This window comes from Acanthochromis polyacanthus, chromosome 3 (genome assembly GCF_021347895.1).
Source record: "Acanthochromis polyacanthus isolate Apoly-LR-REF ecotype Palm Island chromosome 3, KAUST_Apoly_ChrSc, whole genome shotgun sequence".
Taxonomy (NCBI): domain Eukaryota; kingdom Metazoa; phylum Chordata; class Actinopteri; family Pomacentridae; genus Acanthochromis; species Acanthochromis polyacanthus.
In genome coordinates this window covers 17,024,741-17,051,233 of record NC_067115.1, presented here as the reverse complement: position 1 = coordinate 17,051,233, position 26,493 = coordinate 17,024,741, and the positions used below count along the sequence as shown (strand labels likewise).

At 38.2% G+C, this 26,493-nt stretch overlaps 2 protein-coding genes across 3 annotated transcripts; one reads left to right on the top strand and one right to left on the bottom strand.

Moving 5' to 3' along the window:
* Positions 1–2,766: 2,766 nt before the first annotated feature.
* LOC127533091 (trace amine-associated receptor 13c-like) lies at positions 2,767–3,769 on the bottom strand. The gene has a single exon (XM_051945286.1). The coding sequence runs from the start codon at positions 3,767–3,769 to the stop codon at positions 2,774–2,776; it is 996 nt and encodes a 331-aa protein (XP_051801246.1). The 3' UTR covers positions 2,767–2,773.
* An 11,490-nt stretch (positions 3,770–15,259) lies between these two features.
* On the top strand, positions 15,260–25,717 carry caly (calcyon neuron-specific vesicular protein). Of its 2 annotated transcripts, none has more exons than XM_022189480.2 (5): positions 15,260–15,443; positions 18,101–18,270; positions 18,850–18,969; positions 20,600–20,713; positions 23,232–25,717. In XM_022189480.2, the coding sequence occupies exons 2-5, from the start codon at positions 18,142–18,144 to the stop codon at positions 23,469–23,471; spliced, it is 603 nt and encodes a 200-aa protein (XP_022045172.2). In that variant the 5' UTR covers positions 15,260–15,443; positions 18,101–18,141; the 3' UTR covers positions 23,472–25,717. The 2 variants fall into 2 exon arrangements, with proteins under 2 accessions (XP_022045172.2, XP_022045171.2); XM_022189479.2 differs by having other exon boundaries at positions 15,264–15,443; positions 23,229–25,717.
* The last annotated feature ends 776 nt before the right edge of the window (positions 25,718–26,493 follow it).

The following is a 26,493-nucleotide window of genomic DNA, read 5'->3' as shown; positions in this document are numbered from 1 at the left end:
TGCCCCCATAATGGTGTTGACTTTTTCTTCTTGTTTTTCTGCTGATGTATGATTTTGGCATTTTGTGCTTTGAATCACTGTCATGCTGGAAGATTCCTCTTCTGTCAAGTTTCTGCAGAGTGGAAGTCATGTTATTAGCCAGTATTTCAGTATATCCACAGGCATTCATGTTTCTACCAACAACTGTCATCCCCCATAGCACCTTTTGTACTTATTCAGCCCCATATCATCGCACTCCTCTGTGTTACACTGTCAGGACTATACGTGCATTCACTGAGGTAACCCTGGCCAGTTTCACAATAAACATGCTGCACCCCATCTGAATAAATCCATCCTGGTCTCACTTGACTTCAGAATGTGCTCCTCATAGTCATCGGGCTTCTTTTCAAGTTTTTTTTGCCAAATTTTAGTCTTGCAGCTTTGTGCTGAACAGCAAGCAAGGATGATTTTTTCACATGCCGTCTATAGATGGTCATATAATGTAATGTTCTTCAGTCTGTCTGAGCTGTCACACAAATTCCAAGTTTAACTGATAAAATCTATTAAGTCTGAGACACCTTCACATTTTTTTTCACAGCTAGATTAAGCAATTAACACACATTCTTTGTCCTTTTTTTTAAAACTATTTTTTAAATGAGGACAATCAGTGTGTCTGATTACTGGAACTCGTATCTGTAACTCGTCATTGCTTCTGAAACTGGGTTGAAACTGATTTTGAATTGGTGACTGATCTTCCTGGATTCTTTTCCATCTCTGCAAATCTGACAATCTGACTTTGTTAGGTTCTCTTGAAATTCTTTTCCATGTGGAGCAAACATGCGGATGGATGGATGGATGGGTCTCTCTCAAGGATATGATTGGTTGTTCATAGAATAGAATAGAATAGAATAGAATAGAACAGTGTCACGAATGCGGGTGGAAAGAACCTAAGCAGCAGGCACAGACAGATGGGTGAGATTAAATAATGATTTAATAAAACAATAAGAATATAAATGAACAGAAAACACTGAATAAAGAAAGCCAGAGGGAAATTGCGGAGAGGAGTAAGGTAAACTAAACAAAACTTGCGCCTGCTTTGCGCAAGGGCGGACCCAAAGGCAGAGTTAAACTAAACATAAAGCAAAACTAATTAACGGGGAGGGGAGACTCAAGAAGTGTCCAGGGTGTGGAAGGCGGAAGCGGACAGAACGGAGGGAGCAGATGGAGTGGGCAGGGAAACAGGTAATAGTCCAAAGGGAAGCTTGAGTCCAGGAAGCGGCGTGCAGGAGATGGTGGACGGAATGCAGGGTATAGTAGAGTGCGTCGTGGCGTGGGGCATGGAGCAATGAACTGGCAGTGAGTCGTGAGGGGAGTTGGGCTTATATGCTGCACTGATTAGAAACTCACGCCGGCTGTGCAGGGAGCACAGCCGCTTGTCATTGCACTGATGAGCCAGCTCGTTGGAACCAGAGGGGCATGACAAATAGAATAGAAAAGAATAGAATATCTTTATTGTCATCACACATAGGGGCATGACAATATATTATTTTACTGATCTGTGTAAGGGGGGCTGCACAGTGGTGTACTGGTTAGCACTTTCGCCTTGCAGCAAGAAGATCCCTAGTTCGAGTCCCGGCCTGGGCCTGGGATCTTTCTGCATGGAGTTTGCATGTTCTCCCTGTGCATGCGTGGGTTTTCTCCGGGCACTCCGGCTTCCTCCCACAGTCCAAAAATATGCTGAGGTTAATTGGTTACTCTAAATTGCCCGTAGGTGTGAATGTGAGTGTGATTGTTCGTCTGTATATGTAGCCCTGTGACAGACTGGCGACCTGTCCAGGGTGTCCCCTGCCTTCGCCCGAGTCAGCTGAGATAGACTCCAGCACCCCCGCGACCGTAGTGAGGATAAAGCGGTGTATAGAGAATGAATGGATGGACGTTTGTAATACAAGTTGTTAAGTTAAGTGTTGTTACACAAAATACATTGCATTTTGTCAATGCCTTTATTATGCCAGTCTGTTTACACACAGTCATCACATTCTTTACTTACCTCTTTTATGTGCCGCTTTAATATCACTTATCAAAAACGTTATTATCTTTCTATCAAGGTTCTTAATCTGACAGAAATTAAGCAGTTTTGTAACAAGAGTTCCAAGGTTTTACAAGGTCAGAGGAGCAGTATTATACCTGTGTAGATGAGGGTGGTTTGGATATTAGTGTTGCTAAATAATTACATGAATAAATCATTGATTCACTGACATAAAGATAAAATACATTTGAATAAAATGCACCAAAATGTAATGCAATGTATAAAAAACACCCACTTAAAATCAGAAAAAAACTCAACGACTCAGGCAATAGCTCATTCACAACAATGCGGTTTTTATGTTGCTAAATTCTCTGCCAACATTTTTCAGAATGTCATCGTAAAATTGTGACAAAACATATCAAGATACTGAGCTTTTTATATTCATTTCTAAGTTGAAGAAGAGCAGATCATTTTCACATTTCAGAAACTGAAACAATTCAACGTTCAGTTTGATCTGTTTCACATATGATTTGCATGTCAAAGTCATGATCAAGTTGCAGATCAGTTTCCTTCAGATCAACTGAACAGCTCTGGATTAAATGTTTGCTGACTAACATGCTGGTGACAGACAGTGGCACAAATGAAATAATGCTTCTTTATAAAATACACTTTTTAAGCAACATATAACACATGCTAGCATCACTTATGAACAATAACAGTTTCATTTTGCTGTTTTCTCTCATGGATCATGAAATGTGTATATTGACTTTAAAGTATTTTTGCCTGAGAGGAGTCCTTCTCTAATATCTTCAGGGTGACTGTGTACCTGATCGCTTTTCTAAACCACGGATAGAAAAAGGCATAAATCAGAGGATTCAGACAAGAGTTGTAAAGTACCAACCAGGACACAATGGCCCAGGATGAAGCACTGTTTGAGATGTCCTGTCCTGCTAGAGAAGGATAATAATAGGGACAGAAAGTCATCAAAAACACTAGTATCACAACACCAAGAGTCCTGGCTGCTTTTCTCTCTGATTTCTTTGCGGTGACTCTTGCCCTAATGCCTGCAACAGTTGTAATATGAGACTGCATAGCTCGAGCCTGAGACACGGCCACAACAAACACTCTCATGTACAGAATGACAATGACTGAGCAAGGGCTGATAAACGTGAAAACAAGGTCTACAGTTCCAGAGATATAGTCAATCACCACCAGACACTCCCCGTAGCAAGAGTTGTATCTGTCCGGCTGCCTCAGGTGTTCCTTTAAGATCAGCCCGTTGTACAGCAGCGAACAGGCCCAGCACAGACTCACAGACACCTGAGCCCTGCTGCGAGTGATTTTGTTGGGATATTGCAGAGGATAACAAATAGCTACGAAACGGTCCATCGATATGAGCACCATGTTCCCCACAGAGGCCGAGGTGAGAGTGAAGCCGGTCATGTAAGACAGAGCACACATGAGGTCCCCCAGCAGCCAGCAGGTTTCTATGAACCGCACCGTTTCCACCGGCATCACCAGCAGCCCGACCAGCAGGTCTGAGACGGCCAGGGACAGGAGGAGGACATTGGTGGGGGTGTGGAGCTGCTTGAAGTGGGAGATGGAGATGATGACCAGCAGGTTGAGGGCTACGGTGATCACAGAGATGGAGGAGAGCAGCGTGTAGAGGAGGACAGCCTCAGAGCGAGAACGTCTCAAACCTCTGCAGGACAAGTTGAGTAGATAAGGGTAGCAGAGTTCAGCTCTGTCCAGGTTGTCCATCATGCAGTGTCCGGTCGTCTTCCTCACCCCCATTTGATCCTCTCTGCCACATCCTTTGTGTCTACTCCTTCTTTTGTCACCTCCTTTTCTGTCTCCTTACTCTTTTTTCTCTTCTCTCTGACTTTTTCCACCTTCCCTCCTCCCCTTTCCTCCTCACCTGTCATCATCCTTTTGTATGATGCAAGACATGGGTTTCATGTATTTGCTGTTTACAGACATTCTTGATGGATGTTGTTGATATTTCAGAGTTTAAATATCAGCATTTAAACTCTGTTTGCATTTGTTGCTTCTAGTCTCTCAAATATCACTTTTTTATGCATTTGTGTTAATAATCGTAGTTTATAATCATATTTTACTGTAAATCTCCAAATAATGAGGTTTAAGAAACATTTCAGTACAGCAGGAGCTATGACATGTAAAATGAGGGAGAAACGTTTTAGATTTTGTACTACTTCTATGTTGGCAAAGCATCAAATTGAATCCAAATTTTAGCATTTTTTTTGTTGCACATAATAGTTCAGATTTCCTTGAGTTATTTCTCTTCTATTGAAGCTGCATTCAGACGACACTCAAGTGGATTTAATCTTCTCTTCAGAGGCCTTTTCAAAGAATGCAACATGCAGACATGTTTCACCTGCCAAATAATGCTTGCTGTCACTGTTGATAGTGGAAAACATGGCATCAGGACGAAGTGAAAAGTTTCAGATGACAAATTGTTATTCAGAAATTATGACTAGACTGAAGGTTTCTATAGGGGAGTAGTGCATGGCATTTTAAAATATGTTGCAGAAGCTTCATCAGTTGACTCTAAAACATGATCAGATAAACCAAAAGTGGTCAACCTGATCCATTTGTATCAGGTGGTGAATGACCACCTGATACTTCAGGAGGACTTCTTGAATTGTGTTAAACTCTGCTCGCTGTTCTTGTCTGTGTTCATCCAAAACATACTGAGAGATTTCTGAGTACTCCAAGTTCAGTTTCTTCACAAAAAAACTGAATTCCTCACACTCAAAACTACATGGAACCACAACTGTTTTTTGTACCTGAGAATGCTTGAGCTTCTTTTGATCACTTCATTATCAGGATCAAAGACACAAACCCAGACTTTTCTTCCTGTTTGTCTCATTGAGGGCAGCTTGGCCAGAAAATACAGGGATCATTTTGTGAGTTGTTCACTCTGTAGCTTGTATCAGGTAAATTCTCACTCCTCAGAAGATGTCAAATACTGCATTAAAGGCTACTTAGGGCATTTTTTTTTAGTTCTTCTTATAGGACAGGTGTAGAGGGTGCACAGATTCCAAGAGTTTCCGTCAGCCAGATGGTGCTCTGCTGAAGAGAGATTGTGACTGGATACTAAAAGCACTTTTTGCCGTGTTGTTTGTTTAGTTAGGCTAAGTTGAGATCACTTTGGAGTATTTTTCCATCATTCCTGTGTGTTTTCTGCACCCTTTAGCAGTATGATCAGGCCTTTTACACAGAGGTCATTTAGAAACGTTGCAAAAGAAGAAGCAGAGGTGTGTTATCACTGAATTCCTGATTTTGTGTATGCTGGGTCTCTTGAATGGAACAGAGCCATCATTAATGTTATTCATCTGTTCAGTTGATTATGTCGAGTACTTAAATGCTCCTTCATCTTCAATGTGTCGCTCATGAACCTTTTCATCCTTGCTTGGAGAGACCTGTCATCTCTTGAAAGCTGAAATAATAGACTAAATGGCTCTTTCGAATACACAATTAAGTATTTGATTTGTATTTTTTCGACTGAATTTTATTGTAGTCTGATCCTGCTCAGTGTTTAATGTTCTTCTCCCCGTCAGATTGGCTTTCAGAAATCTTTTAGGTCAGTTTTTGACTTTTAACTACTTGGCAACAAGTTGTGAAACAGCAGAAAGTCACATTTACTTGCTGTAACTTGTTTTTTATGTCAGACCTTTGGTCCACTTAAATTGCAGAAGTGACTTTAGATACAGTGCATTCATGTGGAACATGATTGCGTCATGTGTTGTTGCTGAAGTGTGTTTATTAACACCTTTGACTTTAATTCTCCTGTGGTTGGATGTGTATCCAACATTATGATGAGGTGTAAATATGCCCCTGTGGTACACAACGCAGTCAGCAGCTTTGATGTTTGTTTTGATGTGAAGAAACTAATTTATTATCTGGGGTCCTGATGACTTTGTGGAATTTGTGTTTCTGATGCAACAACTTTTGTCTCAAATGCTACAAAATACATTGTACAATTCAAAATGTATAATCCAATGTTATATATTTTTACCACACTCAACCAGTATATTCATTATTATACTTACAGTTTACAACAATGAGTCCATCTCTGTGCGACATCATTTATCTAAAAATTCTAAATTGTATCATCTGACAGCAATTGCATGACTTCTAAGTTGACAGTAGGGCACTTACTGCTGATGAAAATTTGAAAACAAAGAGTTTAGATTTTCTACACTAAAACTACAGGCCCACAATAATTCTTCAAATGCAACAAAATGTAGTCCACCGTTTATTACTGAGATTCAGTGCTTTTATTATTACCTCCGCCAGGAGGTTATGTAATCACCGGAGTTTGTCTGTTTGTCTGTGAACAGCATAACTCAAAAAGTCATGGATGGATTGTCACCAGATTTTTACAGAATGTCCGGAAGAGCAAAAGTAGCAATCGATTAGATTTTGGAGGTGATCCGGATCCTCTTCTGTCAAGTTTCTGCAGAGTGGAAGTCATCTTATTAGCTAGTACTTCAGTATATCCACAGGCATTCATGTTTCCACCAACAACTGTCATCCCCCATAGCACCTTTTGTACTTATTCAGCCCCATATCATCGCACTCCTCTGTGTTTCACTGTCAGGACTATACGTGCATTCACTGAGGTAACCCTGGCCAGTTTCACAATAAACATGCTGCACCCCATCTGAATAAATCCATCCTGGTCTCACTTGACTTCAGAATGTGCTCCTCATAGTCATCTGGCTTCTTTTCAAGTTTTTTGCCAAATTTTAGTCTTGCAGCTTTGTGCTGAACAGCAAGCAAGGATGATTTTTTCACACGCCGTCTATAGATGGTCATATAATGTAATGTTCTTCAGTCTGTCTGAGCTGTCACACAAATTCCAAGTTTAACTGATAAAATCTATTAAGTCTGAGACGCCGTCACATTTTTTTCACAGCTAGATTAAGCAATTAACACACATTCTTTGTCCTTTTTTAAATGAGGACGATCAGTGTGTCTCTGATTCGTGGTACTGGAACTCGTATCTGTAGCTCCTCATTGCTGCAACTGGGTTGAAACTGATTTTGAATTGGTGACTGATCTTCCTGGATTCTTTTCCATCTCTGCAAATCTGACAAGATGGATGGATGGATGGATGGATGGATGGATCTATCTCTCTCAAGGATATGGTTTTGGTTGTGAATAGAATAGAATAGAATAGAATAGAATAGAATAGAATAGAATAGAATAGAATAGAATAGCTGTATTGTCATCATACTTAGGGGCATGATAAAAATATTAAAAGCTGACGCTGGATGGTGCATTGATAACAAGCTATAAGTAATGAAATAACACCAATAAATATAAGAGGGAATATTGTACTCCTCCACGTTGAAACAATCTGATTCTTGACATGTCGCAGGATTTTCAGTCATTTGACATATATATTAATGTAGGGATATTTCAAAGAGGTGTACACACCTTTGTTGTGTTCTGTAACTGATATAGTAGGCTAATTCAAATTATGCTGCTATATAGTTGTTGTCCTTGATGTTAAATCAACTATCAGTCTTTAATGCAGGCTCACTGGATTGGTAGAACTGCTATAGTTCATCAGAGCACTCACCAGTAGTGCATTTGAAAATGATTGAGCCGAATCTGAATGCAGCACATTTTTTAACAGTTCATCAAAGTGCTGTTTTGATATTTGCATGCATTGGTGCTTTTTAGGAGAATATTTAAATTGTACGCTGTTATTGCAACTTGTATTTTTTGCTGTTTTTATTCACATTTTTTTCTACCTTGTAGAGTCACCTGAGTACACATTGCATTTGTTGATACATATCGATACATTTTTAGTTTATGCCATAGATTGAAACCTTTGAATGGCTGCACACATTTGTTCAGTGATTCAAATACAGTACATGCAAAGAAATGAAGTAAAGAAAAAAAATGTCAGACCATCTGGATGATAAAATGCAGTGTGATCAAAATGGCAAACCTTACGCTATTTCCCAATGTCATTGTATGCACTGCCATATAATGACGATAAAGGATTTGATTTGATTTAAAGTTTTTGTGACCATTTTGCACAGTTCTCTAGCAAACACAGTTGTTGCCAAACACAATGGACCATCTAAACAACTGCGGTTGAAATCATGTCATTTTACCTTTAATTTTATTTTAGTTGCCATGTTCTTGAAGTAGTCAATTTTCTGTGGTTTAATGAGCTGTTCATTTAAATTAAATTACAAGTATACATTGTCAACGTCCTCTGACAGAGGACGTTGACAATGTTGGGTCTCGATATACTGTGTTTCATTTTGTCCTTAACAGCTACTGTCTGAATTATTGTTCCATATCAGATTTTACACCTAGACTTCAGTTCCACTTTAGATCGTTCTTATCACTGATATGATGCCATCATCTGCTGGCGATAACCCGTCATACCGCAGCTCATTTAGTTTGGTGAATCAGTGCTTCAAAACTGAACCTGCACTGAAAAAAATATTCAGTCTGTGTTGTTCTTCTTCTATTGGTTCCACTGAAGTGGTTATGTGACTAATCAGACACTAGATGGCCCTGTTGGATGGCGCGCTGACTACTTATTAGCTGACAATTTATTGCTGTTACCTCCAGGACGCTTCTAAACCTGAGAATTCATGCTGTAAAAACACAAAACATAAAGTGGGACTTTTGCATGCATCTCATATGAACAACCAATTTTATCTTTTATATGTTTGGATATTTTTGTTTGGAATGTTTGCTCTTTGTTGGTTTTTCGTCCGTAACCATTTTCCACTTTTATTTCATCCAGATTACCTTTAATGGATATATTATACTCAACAACCTGACTTGTGTTTAACTGTCAGTAACTGCTGCTCACCATGAGGAGAATTACAATCTTCAAAACAGCTGTTTGGCAGTTTTCATTTTAACGCCGTTAGCTAACACAATGTCGCATCAGAACACAGGAGTGATGGTTGCTGGAAAAGTTCCTCTGTACCCCTATGTAGATATTCCTTAAAAATTAGCCTTTTCCAGCTAGAACAGTCTTTTACCACATTAATGAAGTCTAGACTGTATTTCCGATTACTTTAATGTTATCTTCATTGAAAAAAAAAGCTGCTTTTCTTTCAAAAGTATGGACATTTCTGTATGACCCCAAATCTTTGAACGGTAGTTTTGCATATCTTGTGTCTTTTTAAAGTGTGAACATGAAGACATTTGAAAGTAAATTCCATACATAAACAAAACATTAATGAAAGCACATTAATTCAAATTTAACATAGTTTTAAACACCATACAATAATAAACGATACTGAAACACAGACACTGTAATAGTAGATTACACAATCCGTACTAAAATATCAAATGTGCTCCTTGTTTGACTGATTTCAATAGTACATGCTAAAATATTTCATAACTTTGTGTTCACTGCTACAACAGCCTGAATCTTCCTCCAAAAATAACAAGCACCTTGAAGTAAGAAAAGCAATAGTGAAGTGAAACCACGGCCTTGGTTTTCTTTTAATATCGGTGTTGCTTTACTGTAGGGTGAGAAGTGGGGAGAAACAATTAAAGTGAGAGAGAGATGGGCTATTTTTAGAGGAAGGACAGGTTAAATGTTTATGTGGAAGGAGGGTGATGTTTGTTTAGAAGGTGAGTTTTCAGTGGAGGAGGATGGGTATGAGCAGCCAGCACAGAGATCATTGAGTGAAGGACTGCAGGCTTCATCTATTCTGCTGAACCTGCTCCAGTGTTCACTGAACACTTTTGGAAATAGTTATAATCGGCATTTTTGTCTTTTAGGCTTCCTTCATCTGCTGAATCGTTTATGTCTGGAAATTAGGGGCTCCAGTTTAACTCTATATTTAGTTTCATTTGCCATTTTTCCCTCTTTTTAGTATCAAAACGTTTTCTCAGTGTTGTATAGTGCATTTTAAGATCATACACTTGGCACTTTGATAACACTGAAATTACATTCAGTGATTCACCTTGCTGTCATAGAAATATACAGTTATTTGCATAAAGAATAAACACATGGTGTGCACTGTATGCTGTCCCAGATCTGATGGCATCGTTTAAGTGAAGCTTTTACCAGATCACCCCAACTATAACCTGTTCTGACAAAAAACTGAGCTAAGATAGGAAAATCAAATGGTGTCCTCATGTAAATGGCACATAAATACTGACATTTTATACAGTTGTCACTTTCTATTCTTGATTTTAATTCAGATTTAAACACCCTGAGCTATTATGGGAAACACACTGTGCAGGACTGTTCTCATACAGTGAATACTGTTGATTCTGTTTTTATTTGACCACACCACCCCAAACACACAAACTAAATTTCACAAACGTTCTAAGTGAACAGTTGGTTGTGGTGTTCTGATTATTTTTGTCCATTTTTTCTATTTGTGATATCATTTTCTTAATTTTGCTTTTCCATGTTTACATCAACATACTTTCTTTGTCTGAGAAATACTTTTAAAAGTCTTTATTTAATTTGATCAGTAACAATAATTTAGTGTTCAATTATGGCATACTCATTTCTCTGCCTTGGAGGCAGAGCTGTAGATTTCCTTTTGATATTTCAGAATTTCCTTTCATGCCCAAATGTCAAATCAGTTCGACAGTTGGAGCCACTTTAATGCAAAATATTTGTGGTGCTGTTGGGGAACTATAGAAACGGGTGTTTTTTCTATTTTTTCTATTAATACAGCCCCTGGATTTTTTATTTTTTATTTTTTTGTTACTTCTAAAGCTGAAGAAAGCGGAAAAAGTCCTTAAATTGTTGTCATTGGAACTGGTTTCCTTAGTTGTTTTACTATAAATTACAGATTTATTTGTTTATTAAAACTTCTTTTATTATCACACAAATACGCAGACATTCTAATCACAATATAATATTATGGTGATCATACTATACAAAAAGAATATATTAAATAAAATGCAATACATTGATTTTATTAAAAACTGCGCAGTTTCTCAAAGTTTGGAAACACAATTTATGAATACAGAAAAGGTTTTTTCTGTCTGATTATGATTGTGAAAAGTAGATTAAAAATCTTTTAAATGAAATGTAGAGAAAGAGCTGATAAAACAAATTACAGATGATTAGCCTGTTTGGTGCACATGGGGTAGTGGTTAGCACTTTCGCCTTGCAGCAAGAAGATCCCTGGTTCAAATCCCGGCCTGGGCCTGGGATCTTTCTGCATGGAGTTTGCATGTTCTCCCTGTGCATGCGTGGGTTTTCTCTGGGTACTCCAGCTTCTTCCCACAGTCCAAAAATATGCTGAGGTTAATTGATAACTCTAAATTGCCCGTAGGTGTGAATGTGAGTGTCATTGTCTGTCTGTATATGTAACCCTGCGACAGACTGGCGATCTGTCCAGGGTGTCCCCTGCCTTCGCCCGAGTCAGCTGAGATAGGCTCCAGCACCCCCCACGACCCTAGTGAGGATAAAGCGGTGTATAGAGAATGGATGGATGGATAGCCTGTTTGGAAGGTTTGTGCACATGCAGACACACAGAGGTAAAGAAATGCATGCCCACACACATTAACACGCCTGGGTTGACAGGTTTGTTCTTCCATACACTGTGGCCTAATTGATTCTCATTTTAATTATGCTTACCCAGACTCCGTCTCTCTTCTTCACTGACAACAAAACCAGCGCAGGGCAGCAGTCTGCCTCTCACACTGTGAGGATGACACCTCCGTCTCCTTACAGAGCAGCGAGTCGAGGATCCACTTTGATGTCACTCCCCCTCAAAGGAAAGGTCAAAATAATAAATGTAGGCCCAATTGATGGGTTGGCAGGGGGCCTGTGGGGGTACAGCGCTGATTTTTGGACCACTGCTCCCCTAAAGGCGTAATGAATTCATACAGTCAGGCTCGGCCAAAGAGGAAAACAGCAGGAGTCCTGCCTCCATGAAAAGGTTGATCTAAATCTGTAGACAAGCCTGGCTCCTTCTTCCTACTCGTTCACTAACACATCACTCTTCTTTCTCTGACACTGGCTCACACATGTAGGCGTTAATCCACACAAATATACTCCTTTTGCTTCTTTCTGACACAAAACTTTGTACAAACATCAGCTCCTTCTTACCTTCACTGAACCAGATGACCATTGAAAACCCCTCAGTAGGATGCTCTCTTCTGCCTCACAGCAAGACGCCTTTGATTCAAGAGTAAATAACCCAGAAATACCCAAATGCTGAAATATGCCTTTGAAGACTCCTCAGGTCATCCGGGTCATGTGATATGTGTTACTGGGTCAAAGGCAATGAACACTGGTCTTTAAACTTTTACCCATTGTTGCAAACTCATATTTTGCTGCAGCAGAATTCTCTCTAATATTCTAGTAAAGATCCCAACCTTCAAAAACACAAATAGTTCAGGCTGAATCAGGATGTGGAAAATTAATAAAGGTCAAAGGTTGTTGACATATGCAGGAAAAAACAAGTTTTCAGATCTCACTGTGGTGAACTTATACAGAATAAATACATTTAAGTAAAAATAGCAAAACCTTTGTAATGTCAAATACTGCATTATAGGAGAAAACACTCAGTTACACTGGTGTGGGGGAAAGATGTGGCAGAATCTACTGAAAGTATCACAACTTAAAAGGCTTATTTAGAACGGCCCTTTAAATATTTAATATCCCAAACATAGTCTAATGAATTTTGATGTTATGAATTACTTTAAACCGTTAAGAAGTTTTATCTCTTAAAGTTAATTAAATAGATAGATGGATGGATGGATAGACAGACAGATAAGGATGCACAATATTGAATATTTGCCAGTATCTAAGATGTCAGTGTTTCTGTCCCGTTGCAATACTGATTTGTTCACATATTTATTTTCCACCTAATTGCAGAGAACATTAGCTTTCTCCTACATTGATACTAAAATATTTACATGCCTGCTCTTACTGTGAAGACTCACTGGCAGATGTTCACAAAAATACTTTTCCAAATTACACATTTAATAAATTAAATGAATAAACTACTTCAACTCACATGTAAACCTCCTAACATGGGTTTTCATCCAGGCAGTGTTCATTGTGAGTGGACGGCAGTATTTTATTTTATTATACAGTCTTTATCGGCTGATAGCGATGTGGAGCCGCTATCATCTTGCATTACTAGTTTAAAACACATAATGTGGCTGGAAGCAGATTTAAAGGTTTTAAAAGTGGCCTCATAAACAAGTAGAACTCCTGTGGGTGTCCACAAGCAGATGCTGATGTGTAAACAGATGTCACACAGTTATAATAATATAAAATGTCTCTTCACTTTAGAAATTGTAACTGCTGGCAAACACTAGGTGTTGATACACACAAACCCTTATTGAATGTATGAATACCAATTGTAAATACTAAATGAGGGAACTTAAAGTAGACATTTGCAAGGAATTTTGGCTTTCAAGTGAATGTAGTGTAGCCTTAAAAACCATAAAACATGGCGAAAATCTGGTTGGAAGAAATATATGATTATTAAATGGTGAAACACTGTAATGCTCAAAAACTGTAAAAATAACAGTAACAGCAAATATCTTTCTTTTCAAGCTGATTTAAATACACTTAAATGGTAGAATTTTTTTTTAAAAATGCGTGGCCATGATTTACACTTTTTGTTTTCTTTATACAGTCAACATGTAAATAAATACTTTTTCAGTAATTCTACTACATATTACTTGCAATTTAATAAAACGGAATATCTGTAAATTAACAAAAGACATAATTTTAATATCTTTAAAATACATATTTTTTCTTTCAATAATGGCAAATATCTGTTAAATAATCTTTTAAAACTGATTTAGATTTATTATATATATATATATATTTTTTTGATGTATACGTTTCAGCTGCGGCCTTTTTACAGTCAACATGTAAATTATTTTGTTTATGTTTTATTAAATAGTATTAGATGATCAATAATTTGAAAAAAACACTGAAAATCTGTGAAATAATAATTAATTAATAGTTACAGTTATAATTTTTTCTTAGTTTAAAATCTTTATATTGTTTTTCCTTTAAGTAATGACAAAATCTGCAAAACTGAGACTTTTTAGGGATTTTAAAATGATAAAACAATTAAATTTTATTGTCACACATTGTAAAGGAATGACTACTATTTGTAAAATTGCACTATGTACATGTAAATTAATATGTTATATTTATAATTTAACAAAACGGGAAAAATCTTGCTCAAATAAAGGCAATATCTTTAAAATAATGATATTTTTTAGCAGATTTGAATCTAATAAAACTGTGTAATTTTACAGTCATACACTGGAAAAAAAAGAAAGGATTTTGTTTTAAAGTCAACATTTAAATTAACAATGCTATGTTTGGCTGTAAATTGCTAAACGGAATGAGTAACAATTTGTAAAATTAGACTATTTACATGTAAACCTTATATTTGTATATCAAAAATCCAATGGGGAAAATTTGTAAAATAAGCTATTAGACTCATACATCAGTTTTCTTTTAATAGAATAGAATAGAATAGAATAGAATAGAATAGAATAGAATAGAATCACTTTATTCATCCTCGAAGGGAAATTCAATAAAGACGAATATCTATGCAATAGTGATATTTTTTGTAGATTTAAATATATATTATTATATAAAAATTATTCTTAAAAAATTGAAAGGAGCAAATGACTATTTGTAAAGGTGTTATTTTACAGTCAACATATAAAGAAGTTTTTTGTGTATTTTACTAGATATTATTAGATTATTTGGGGCACAGGAGAAATTGTAAAATGATAGTTATAAGATTATTTCTAGTTTCAAAATATTTAATGTACATAAGTTTTCCGTTGATGACAAAATCTGTAAAATTGTTGCATATTGTTATGAGTTGCTATTTGTATAATGACACTATCTACTTTTTAATTAATATTTTATAAATTACTTTGTAATTTAACAAAATAGGGAAAGCACGATCAAATAAAGACCAATATCTGTAAAATAATTATATGCATATATTAAAACTGTCATTTTGAAAGGAACGGATGACAATTTATAAGTAAATAGTGCAGTTTTACAAATAATAGCTCATTCTTTAACAACATGAAACCATAAAATTGCATTGTTTTACCATTTTTGAATTCACCAAAAAGATAATTTTATAGATTTTGTAATTACTTATAGGAAAAACCATGTGCAGTAAATATTTTTGAATGTCGTTGTAGATCAGATACCACATGAACAAGAAACAATCTTAAACCCTGTCGCAGATCTGACTCTTCGCCCACACAGACGCAACTTCCTGACGAGCCTCCGTCACTGAGCCGCACATTCCCACCGAGCAGCCGGATGCTGCTGCAGGACGGAGCCGCTCCAGCATCAATTACATGCGCAGTCCTGCCGCGAGCCACACATCACCACGGCAACCGGCGATCACACCGAGACGGCACCGGTGATCCGAGTCCATCCGCGGTAAGTTTCTATCCGTTTTCCTGCTTGCGTTCTTCTGTAGGTGCTGCGGTTTCTCTCGGTGTTGGACATGTGATTGCGGCTGATGCGAGTCCGAGCAGCTGCAGATTGAGTCACCGCTCAGTTATGTGATTTGGCGCATGCTGCTTAAATCAGGGGCTTTTTCATCTGCTTGAGGGAATGAACGGACATCAAACCTTTAGTCCCAGTGTTACATGGGACTCTGTAACAGGCTGAATTCTGTTGTAATGTGCGATTCCTCCATGTTATATAAGAGGCTGCGATTAAATGCGTGTCTTTGGCTCGCCTTCGTGGTTTGTGGGCTTTAATTAACTCTGCAACTCAATAAAATAAAAAGCTAATCATGCTGAAAAAAATCAGTTTTTCCTAGTGCTGATTATGTAGCTTTACAAAAATGGACTGAAATAATAATTCAGAGCCACACTTGCAGAGAAAATGTGTTTTATCATTGCTCTGTGATTTTTTGTTACACATCCTGTACAGTATATGTCATGTTGCAGCAGTCTTCAATGCAGCAAGTTCAGATATGCATGAGCAGTGAACCCTGAAGAACTTGACAGGTAGCAAACACTCTGCTCTTAACTATTCACAGCACAGCATGCATTCACCTTCACAAAGCTCTACATCCCCTGTTTTCTCATATATCTGAAATTTTAGTGACTGAAAATGTGTTTATATTCTTCTACGGTGGCTAAAATGGAACAAACAAAAAAAGCAGTGGGTTTTCACTTGGGAGATATTTGCAGCTCTTTTATTCATTGGACAGGTTTCCAGTCAGTGTGGGAACAGCGAGTGTTTGACAGCCACACTTGACTCATTTGTTAATCACAGATTCTGGATGATTCATCGTACCCACACTTCACTCCAAGTGTGGGGAGGAAAAATGGTGGTCAGCACAGATGACCACTCTAACCACCCACTCATCGAGGACTGTGTGTGGTAGTCTCAGGCAATATATGTGTATATATATTCCCTCAAGATCATTTGTTTTACCTGACAGAAATGTAGAATATTAGAGTTGTAATGAGAGCAGGTTATAGCATTAAATCATCAGTGTTATATTTATTCACAGCTGATGTAGCTAAAGGCCTTAGAAAATGATCTGGCCTCTCAGTTATCAAAGGATTTGTCCCGTAAAAGCATGAAGTCTAGCTCTTTGCCTCCTGCGTTTGTGTATCATCATTGTGAGTCCTTGGCTTGGGGGAAGGTGTTGTGTTGCACTGCGTGAATGAGATAAGTGACTCCTCACCTCTTCCCTCCACATTTAGATCGTTACTTCATCGAGGAGAGAAAATCGAATCATTATCAGAGCAGCAAAGCGCTCAGTAGATTCAGATCATAAACATTAAAGATAAGCGACTGATATAGATGTGAGATGAATCACGCATGGGAGTTATGAAACATGTTTATTCCAGACTGTTGGGCTCGGTAAACAGGAAGACAACAGGCGTCTGTGTTTTCTAAATACGTCCCCAAGCTACGTAGCTATAATTACCAGAGCCTTGGTGAATTATTGACTAGATAATTATTCACTAGATAATTATCTAAGGAATAGTTTTAAATTGCTTTCTTGCAAGGGGATGAAAAGACAGTACCTCTGGCATATCTGTTCTGTCAAAATGTACCTGCAGCCAGTGACTCCTTAGCTTAGCTTCGCATAAAGACTGGAAACAGATGGAAACGGCCAGTTTTGCTCTCTTTAACGGTAACAAAATCTGCTTACCAGCTCACTTTACCAGATCACTACACAGATCTGCCACAGCACTGAAACCACCTGACTGTTTCTGTCACCTTTGCGCTGGTAAAACAGTTTTTTCCCTCTGGGGCAGGGACATGGGACCTCTGGCAGTGGACCCTTTAGGTGTGTGGATTGAAAACTGGGGCCTCCGTTGATCAGACCTGCTCTGATACATCCCATTAATGCTCAATCAGATTGGGATCTGCAGAGTTTAGAGAGTGGATAAACACCAGAAGCTTTTGGTCATGTTCCTTGAGCCGTTTTTGCCATGTGGTAGTTGGCATTGTCCTTCTGAGTTACTGCCATTGGAGATGTGCCTGGTGTGTAACAGTGTTTAAGTGGTACGAACCAAAGGTTCCCCAACAAAACATTGCACTATAACCAGATAATTTATGTTTTAATATCCTCTTTAAAGTGCACAAAACTGTACTGCATAGCATAAAAAAAACTGCAGCCTCATGAGAATGTCATCATTTTACAGGTGTTTGGGCTAAACTCAGATGTGGTGTGATGACTTGATGATGGCACTAGCTGAAAGTTATTAGAATTCCTCCTAAAGGGGCGTGATTAAAAAACCTGGTGGCGATGCATCCACAAGTTGTTGCTTGAGGAAAAGTCAGAGGATCATCAAAGTCTGTAGGATTCATCCCATCTGCATATCATTTTACAGCAAATGTTTCTGTGTGATCAAAGTGATGAACCGACAGGCCTGTCTTTATCTACATCCACACTGCTAGTCACTAATTTCTTAAAAGCGCTTTTTTGTTGTTTTCATCTGTTGGTCCTGTTTGTCCTCACATCTTCTTTTGTGTCCTAGAGCAGGATCCTTGAGCAGCACTGTCACATTTCATTACAAAAACTCACAGTCTGAGTCAGTCTGATCTGAGTTGTCTGTTCCCAGTTTCTCGATCCATCCGGGAATTTTGAGGCACCCAAGCAGCTATGGTGAAGCTGGGCAGCAATCTGTCAGATAAGCTGGAGAAGCAGCCGTCTGCGGACGATGGCTTTGATAATATTCCCCTCATCACACCCCTGGAGGTCAACCAGCTCCAACAGTCATTCGCAGACAAAGTAAGTACGTCCTCCTACACCAGTGTTCCCAAATTAAAAACTGACCACAGCAAAACCATGCCTTAAAGTGCCACAGAAATACCCAACAGATTACAAGTCACTGTAAAACATGCCGGGCACACACCATTAAAGCTCATGTGGGTGCACTTACCTTCCTTATATAGGCAACATTGAGACTGCTGTATTTACTTTTCCTTATCTTCCATCCCAGGTTAAAACCTTGGCATCAGGCCACATGATGCAAGCACCGCTTTGAATGCATAATGCCACAAGAAAGCCCACAGAATCATTTTTTGATTGGATGATGCACTTAGCAGCACAGGACATTTCACAGGCTGAGTAACCGGTGGTGAAACATTAGCATAACAACATTCCCCCAGATGTGTTTTTAGGGTATTGCTTGAAACTGGTAACTAATGACACTGATGTATTTTTAGACATGTAAAGCAGTGTTTTGAGTGGAAGCAGGATCACTGAACCTGTGGTGAACACCAGGGACAACATCGTCCATCAACTATAATGGATAATTAGGAATTCTTAGCTTTTTGTCACAGTGACAGCGCATTGCCTCTGCTGCAGGTCGTTGTGAAGACGTCAACACAGTACCAGCTGCAGCAGCAGAAGAAGAACAAGCTGTATGTTCCCAACATTAAGAAGCTGAATATCAACTTCTACAGTGATGTTTCTGAGAAAGCCAAGGTAAGACAATGTGACGTCTGGAAATCAACACATATTCTTACTTTGGGATCAGTCTGGTGATATTTTGTTTATTTTATGTACTTATTAGCAGCAAGAAAAATCCCAAACCAACAAGAAAAGTAATGTAGTTCCAATGATTTTTGTGTGATTCACCAAGAGTTCCATTTTCTCCTTAGCTTTGTGTCAGACCTCTGCACAGTGGCACTGTAGTTTACTTTGATTCATAAAGTATCATAAACACTATCCTGATGCAGGAAAGGCTCCATTGACTAATCCCTGGAGCTAATAACCACAGTGCCCAGTTTTTTGATGAAATGGTGTGGTATTTTTTTGATGAAATTTTCTATCAATCCAGTAATGTTTACTTGGTCAGTAGAAACCAACGACTGTATATAAAGATGGACAACATTAATGTCTTCCCCCCTCTGTACAAATGTGACACCAAGGTATTGCGGTACTGGGCGTTGCCATCTTCTGCTCGTCGTTTTGTTTTGCCACCAGAATCTGAACAGTAGGGATGTAGTAATGAGGCTCCTTCTCCTGCCAAGCCCAAATGTGAGCGTACATCTCTTGAACTTCATAAAAGCCCAACGCTACAGTCTTGACTGCTATGCCCTTTTTGTTTTCTCGACTCTAAATGATTAGTAGGTTCTAGTTGTCTTGCTTTCTGGCTACATTTAAGCATATTTTCCCTGTAGATTGGTGGCGGTCTTACCTTGCTAGCTATTTAATTCCATACCATTGTGATCAGTTTATCAAATGGAGCACTGACATCTGGCAGGACAGGTGTGGAGATAAGTGCATTGTCTGAGGCCATGAGAAAGTTATCAGTGACTTCCACTAGTTATTTCATGGCAATAACTTTACAAATTAAGTTAGCTGTCCAAATAAAACTTAACTTACCAAAAAAGAATAAAAAACTGCAGATGCCGCCCAGATCCCTCAGAAAATTAGCACAGCCTACAACAGAATCGTTTTGTGGTTTGAAACAGATGAGGATACATTACATGGTTATGGAAATTAACAATCCTTTGACATCCAGTTTCTGAACATGTGTCTCTGAAACCACTTACTTCAGAGCAGCTGCCGATCAATACAACATAATTCCCCTTTACACAGCCTGAGACAGCTATTCAAAAATATACTTACCAGCAAAAATGAACACTTGAACTTCTATCAACATAACATGAAGAACTTCATTTGACAGAAACCGTGTTTACTTACATTTTTTTTTGAGCTTGGTACATGTCCCATCTACTAACATATAGGACGGACAGATTTATGCCCTGTGTTGCAGGTAGACATCAGCACCTCTGAGGGGCTGTCCAAGCTCAGGAACTTTACAGGGCTGTGGTGATTTCAACAAAGTGGCCAGACTGTGTTACTGCAACCTTCCTGTTCATCATGTGATCCACACTTGGACTGAGGGCTGTAGACAGAGTTGAAAAGTCAGGAAATATTGAGAGACGGACTAATGCACTGTCAGTTTCAGCCTTTTCATGGATTGTGTTGATAATTAAAATATAGTCCCTGCCTTATCATCAGAGTACAGTTGATACCTGTTGCTGAAGTAGTGCGTATGTACCGTATATGTGTGTGTATTCACGTCTGTCTGTGTGCTGTTTGTCAGATCACAGGTCTGATCCTCATTACTTTGGCTTTCTTGACCAGCCTGCTCCTTCTGCTCATGTACAAAACCATGTGGTACGACCAGCTTACCTGCCCAGAGGGTTTCATCCTTAAGGTAGGTGGATTAGTTCACATACAAAGTCTGAGTCATTAAAACACTTCTTAGCATTTGTGATTTTGCAGTTTTAGGGAGTTATTTTCTTTAATCCACACAAAGAATTGTGCATAAACACCCATGTAGTCTATCAGGCTTGGATTTTCATCACCTGCTTAACTGACTTGCTTTAGTTTCCTGAGAAATGACCACAATGCTAAACATAACTATTACTACCCTTACTCAAACCTATATCCAATGTTAAACCAAGTCTTAATCTAAAATTTAAGGATAGATGTTATGAGGACCTTCTTTTGGTCCCCAAAAGGGAAATAAGTCCCAACAATGTTACTTTGTAAACAGATTTGTGTCCCCACAACATGAGCAATACAAGCGTGCATGCACAGAAATGTATGAAAATGAATTTGAGTAATTTTGAGAAACACAGGAATGCTAAACATCACAACTCATCTATCATGTTTTCTTCCTGCAGTACAGCAGAGATCAGTATAAGTAGCTCATATTGAAGTCTCACAATTTGATTTTACAAACCCAAAGAGTCCTCACACAGTCTACGTTGCAGTTAATCTGCTGCTGTGTTTCTCAGCACAACCTCACTTGGTCACTTTGGGAGGAGTCTGCAAAAGTAGGAGCCCAAACTCATTGTCTTTCAACGACACCTTGGAGGCATTGTGTACCGAGGCAGAACTGCCACGCATGTTTGTTAAAGAGTCTGTCTGCTCAGGAGAAAATGAGAGAGTGGAACAGAAAGAGAAAGAAGGGGGAGGAAGGAAAGGGAGTGACGAGGCCTGTTTTCTGGTCAGGCAGAGATTGGGATGCCCGCCTGTGAATCGGAGGGGTCTTTAATTAGGGCTGAGCGTGACTAAACTGTGATTAAAGGCTTAACAGTGAGGGGGGAAGCAAGGAAGGGAAGCAGGAGGAGGAGGGGGGAGGACCTTCCGGCAAAGCTTTTGAAGTTTTTGCCGGTTACAGTTGCTTTTAGCATTTTTTTTACTGCTAATGCGTTGTTGGAGACATAAAAAGAGGATGGAGGGGGGCGTAGCCGCTGCCAGGCTTTTCAGAGTCTCGACTCCTCGCTGTGACGGAAGGTCAGGTAGTGGATCCTCTGAAGGGAAAGACTTGTGAAATCAGAGACACTTCAGTGTGCTCCTTCCAAAGCATAACATTAACAAGATCATGATTTAATCCACCCACATTATCTCATATGAACATTCACTCCCCCAAAAAACAAGAAAATACAAGTTTAGTGATTTGAAGGATGCTTTTTCCTAAAGTGAAGACTGAGTCCTGACAGCTGTGATGCTAGTGCAGATAGTGTAAATCTGTAACTCTGTATGTGAACTGCATTTTAACACCCCTGGTTGACAACATTTGCGATGCAGATTGTTAAAGAAAAACTAGCATTTATTCTCACCGATAAAGCAGCAGGCTTTACATAAACATGTTAGTGTAAGTTCTTAATATCTGGTCCATCCTCGTGTTTTTCTGACTCTGGATTATCCTCGTTAGCGCCTTTTAATTTAAGCTTGAAAGTTTGACACTAATCCTAACTCCTCAACTTGCTAGTTTTGTCAATAACCTAATATACTAGATCAACCATGTCAGCGCCTCTAGACCTAATTTCAAAAACTTCTGCCCACAGTGTGCAAAGACAAGCAGAACCTGTGACAGTGACTGCATGTTATATTATAATATAATATGTTATTTTTGTATGAAACCATAAGACTTGTTAGCAAATCAAATTTTAAACAAGGCAAAACATGGAAATTATTGCTCCTGATTGTGGAGTGATATTGAATTACTTTGACACTGATGCAACCGAGAATAACATTTACCATTACTGCAGATAGAAGCCTGAAACTTTAAATGTTTTTGTGGATCTTTAACATTTTGATGGATGCGACTGTTTCTTTGTTTCAATTAACTTAGCCAGGTTTTGTATATATTTTTGATGAAATGTCCAATTTGCATATTAAACATAGGCCTATACATTCAGCTCCATTGATTGCACCTTCTGCTTCATAAGTTGGACTGCATGCTATGCAAATTCGTTCATTGTTATCATTTAAATATTCATAAATTAATACAAAGAAGAAATCTCAGTTTTGTTTTGACCCAGGGTGGGCTTTGTTCCATGTTAATGTTAAAAAACGACTGCATTACAATTTGCATAAGTCCGTACTGCTGCTGCCCTCATAAAGTACAGACTCTTTTGTGTAGTTTGCACACAACTGGCACTTCGTTTTAATAATGCACCTTAAACTTTCACCGTCACTGTCGACACCACGACATATATGATGTAATTGCGTAGAGCATTGTGGAAAAGCGTGTTGTTTACACTTTACAAAATTCAACTGAATGTAGCAGGACATCTGGGTATTTTTGGCTCATTACATTTGACTTCCTTTGTACTGGGACATGCTCAATCTTTTTCTGGCATACTAAATAGTACAGTAGCATGGATATTGTCACTAAAAATGAAACCAACAAAGCCGTTATGTTCCCGTTGTAACAGCAGAAGCACTGCACCCCTGCAGCTCTGGAGATGTACTACACAGAGCAGCAGCAGCAGGAGCCCGGCATCCACAGCGACACCAACACCGGCCTGTACGCCGCTCTCAGCCACCTCAACCAGGTCAAGAGGACTGAGGCTGAGTTGCCGTCGCCATGGTTACCGGTCATCAGCGCTCTGAAGGAGGCCGAGGTAGCCAAACAAGGCAGCGAGCCGCTTAAAGGAGCGCTGGAGGGAGAAAAGTGAAGGAGTGAATGGAAACGTGGGTGTTAGAGGAGAAAACGACAATGGGGATGTAGTGTGTGTTATGTTTCCATCTGTGTGTGTGTGCGTGTGTGTGTGTGTTAAGATTTATTTTTCTCCTCCCAGGCGGCCCGTTGAATCACTTGTTAATACTGGTGCTTCAAAAGATCTGAATAACTACTGACAATTCAAATCAGTAATCTAAGTGTGTGTGTTTGTGTGTGAATTGTTGTGGTCGAAAGCAGGAATGTGCGTCAGTTTTACAGTGTTACCGAGTCATGACCGAAGTCTGCCATCTGGATCCTGTGTGTGCTTTGTAAATACTGTACACTCTAAATACTTACATACATATGAGCACATACGTCCGGTATGCACATCTGCATTAATATGCAGTGTGTGTGTGCGCATACGCTGTGTTAAAATGTGTGCTTGTCTGCATAAAGTGAGAGACGAGAAACGAGGCGAAAACTCACAGTGAGAAGTGAAGATAACAAGTTTTTAATGAGTTTTTCTCATCACTTTATCTTGCCATCTCTTCATTTAGTCTTCGAGCAGAATTTATGAAATCATTACTGAATGTGCTCACCGTTTAATTCTGAAGAAATTTCAATTTTTCCCCCTCTTACTGTCTCTTGACTCTAAATTGCCTGGATTTTGTCAAGTTCTAGTCAGAGGAAAATTAATTGTTAAAATATATGTCAAAACCTACAATTTCCTAAAAATGGATTTTATTTAAACAATCAATGTGGGTGACTATTCAGAAAAGGTATAGAATCCATGTCCTATTAAATATATAACACGAAGGGGTGCCGATATTTTCTCAGTATGAGTACTCATTTATGTTTCATTACATTGTAAGCAACTAATTTTAATTATTTGCACAACTTGAGAACTTTAATTGTACTATTAACAACAAGGTAACTGTGAACATGAGCCAAGTAAGATCCATTCTCGTTGTTTTTTGCTGTTATTAATTCACTTTGTTATTCATGTACCTGTATGTATTCTGTAAAACCCTTGTAAATGTACAGTGTAATAATAACGGGATTAACTCGACATGATTCTTATCTGAATGTATGAAGTAGCTGCTCTCATCATGCAGTCGATAGAATTAGTGCTTATTATGTACTACCTAAAAACTTCTATGGTGTTTACACTTTTACATTTAGTATTTATCTGCACAGTACTTAATGTCTCTGAGCGGAAAGATTGTGTTCACAGATCTTGGAAGTATGAAGAATTATTTTCAATTCTTTTACAACTTTAAAGGGAGAGAAAAAAAATCATGTGAAGTTGAATTTCCAAAACAGACGCAAAGGTGGCTAATAAATAATGAGACTAATGCTGTAATTTTATCGTATTTAATTCAGGTGGTGTGTAACTTTCGGGGGTGTATTTCTGCTTCCCCTTGGTTCATGTACTATATGGTGTGGTTTGTCCATATGCTCTGTGGTTGGACTTGTCAGCCACACCTCACATGATGTCTCACACAGACCGGATAAGTCTTGTAATTTGTCTTAATTCGCTCATTTTGTCTGACCTGCTGTACCTTTTCTCCTCTTTTTTTGGTGTGTTTTTCAAATGGCAATAATCTCATTTTGGAAAGAAACTCTTTATGTGAGTAAGACGAATGTGAGATCACAGCACAGCTTGTCCCTCCGGGTTCAGATGCCAAACATTGACATCAGGCCCATCTGCTCTGATGTCACCGACCGAACAGAAATAAATGACTGGAGTGTTGAGCTCTCTCATTCACAACCAGCCCTCTTTGCCTCTAATGACCTGAATTAATGATTTGAAAGGACAGATGGAGTTTTGCTGTTTGGATTTTTAACCGAAGCCATTCGTGAGGGCTGATGGTTAGTAGTTACTTTGCCGAACAAGATTCAACAGAACATCACAGATTCACTCAATTATCAACCTTGAAAAGCACAATTACGACACAGAAAATAGGAAAAAGTAGTTTTTTATTATATAAGAGTCCTTTTAATGTGTTTCCAAGTTGGATAGAACATGATTTATGCTACAGTACATCATAGTATAACTACACTCTCTGTGATCTGAGAGGGCAAATATTGTAGTTTTTACTCAACATTGTCTTATTTGAATACTTACTTTGATTTTACGTATAAAGCATTGTAAATGTGATGCATTGTTATAGGTTTGGTTATCTGACATGTATGAAAATGTTAATATCTGCTCCACCTTGACATCCAAAAAGATTAAATAAATCAGTAATAACTATCAAATGCTTGCTATAGTATATTCATCCATTATGTAGTCTGGGTTATCCTTTGCAGGATTACCAGTGGTATATAGTCTATTACTACAGAGTATTAAATAGCGGTAATATGTGAAAGTAGGTTACACAAAATATTACCTTAGTAGGAAGCAAATCAGGGATGATCGGATAATTAATTGTATAGAAAGCTTTTGATAAACTCAAAGCAATACAGATATTGATAAGTTAGTTAGATCCTGTGTTTACAGAAACTTCATAATTATCTGCAGATATCTGTGAATTCACATGCTGATCACTTTAATCGTGGGTCTTTTAATGTTAGATACATCAACATTACTGACGGTTTTGTACCTTGCACAACAAAATTAAGTACTACAGAGGTTTTACAGTAAGTTTGTGATTTTTCCTGATATTTAGTTACAGAAAAAAGCTGTAAGATAACAGAAAATGACCATCCCAGCCATCCTAGCTTTACAATAAAGTAAATTTAACACATTTTTAATGTAAAACACAAGATTTCCCCCCTGCAAATCAGAATTTAATATTACATTTTAATTCAAAAATAGAATAGTATATGTTTATAAATATGTTTACAGTATTAATTTTGAATTTAACATTTTCATATAATAAATAAAAAGGAAATATTTGAGAAATTCTGATCCACTTTGTGAAAGTATTTGAAAAAAACTTTAGATGGTTTTTTTTTCTGTAAAAAAATAAATCTAATTTTCATAGTTATCACAGGTTTTGGTGTTATTTTACATGAGACATGCAAATTTACCG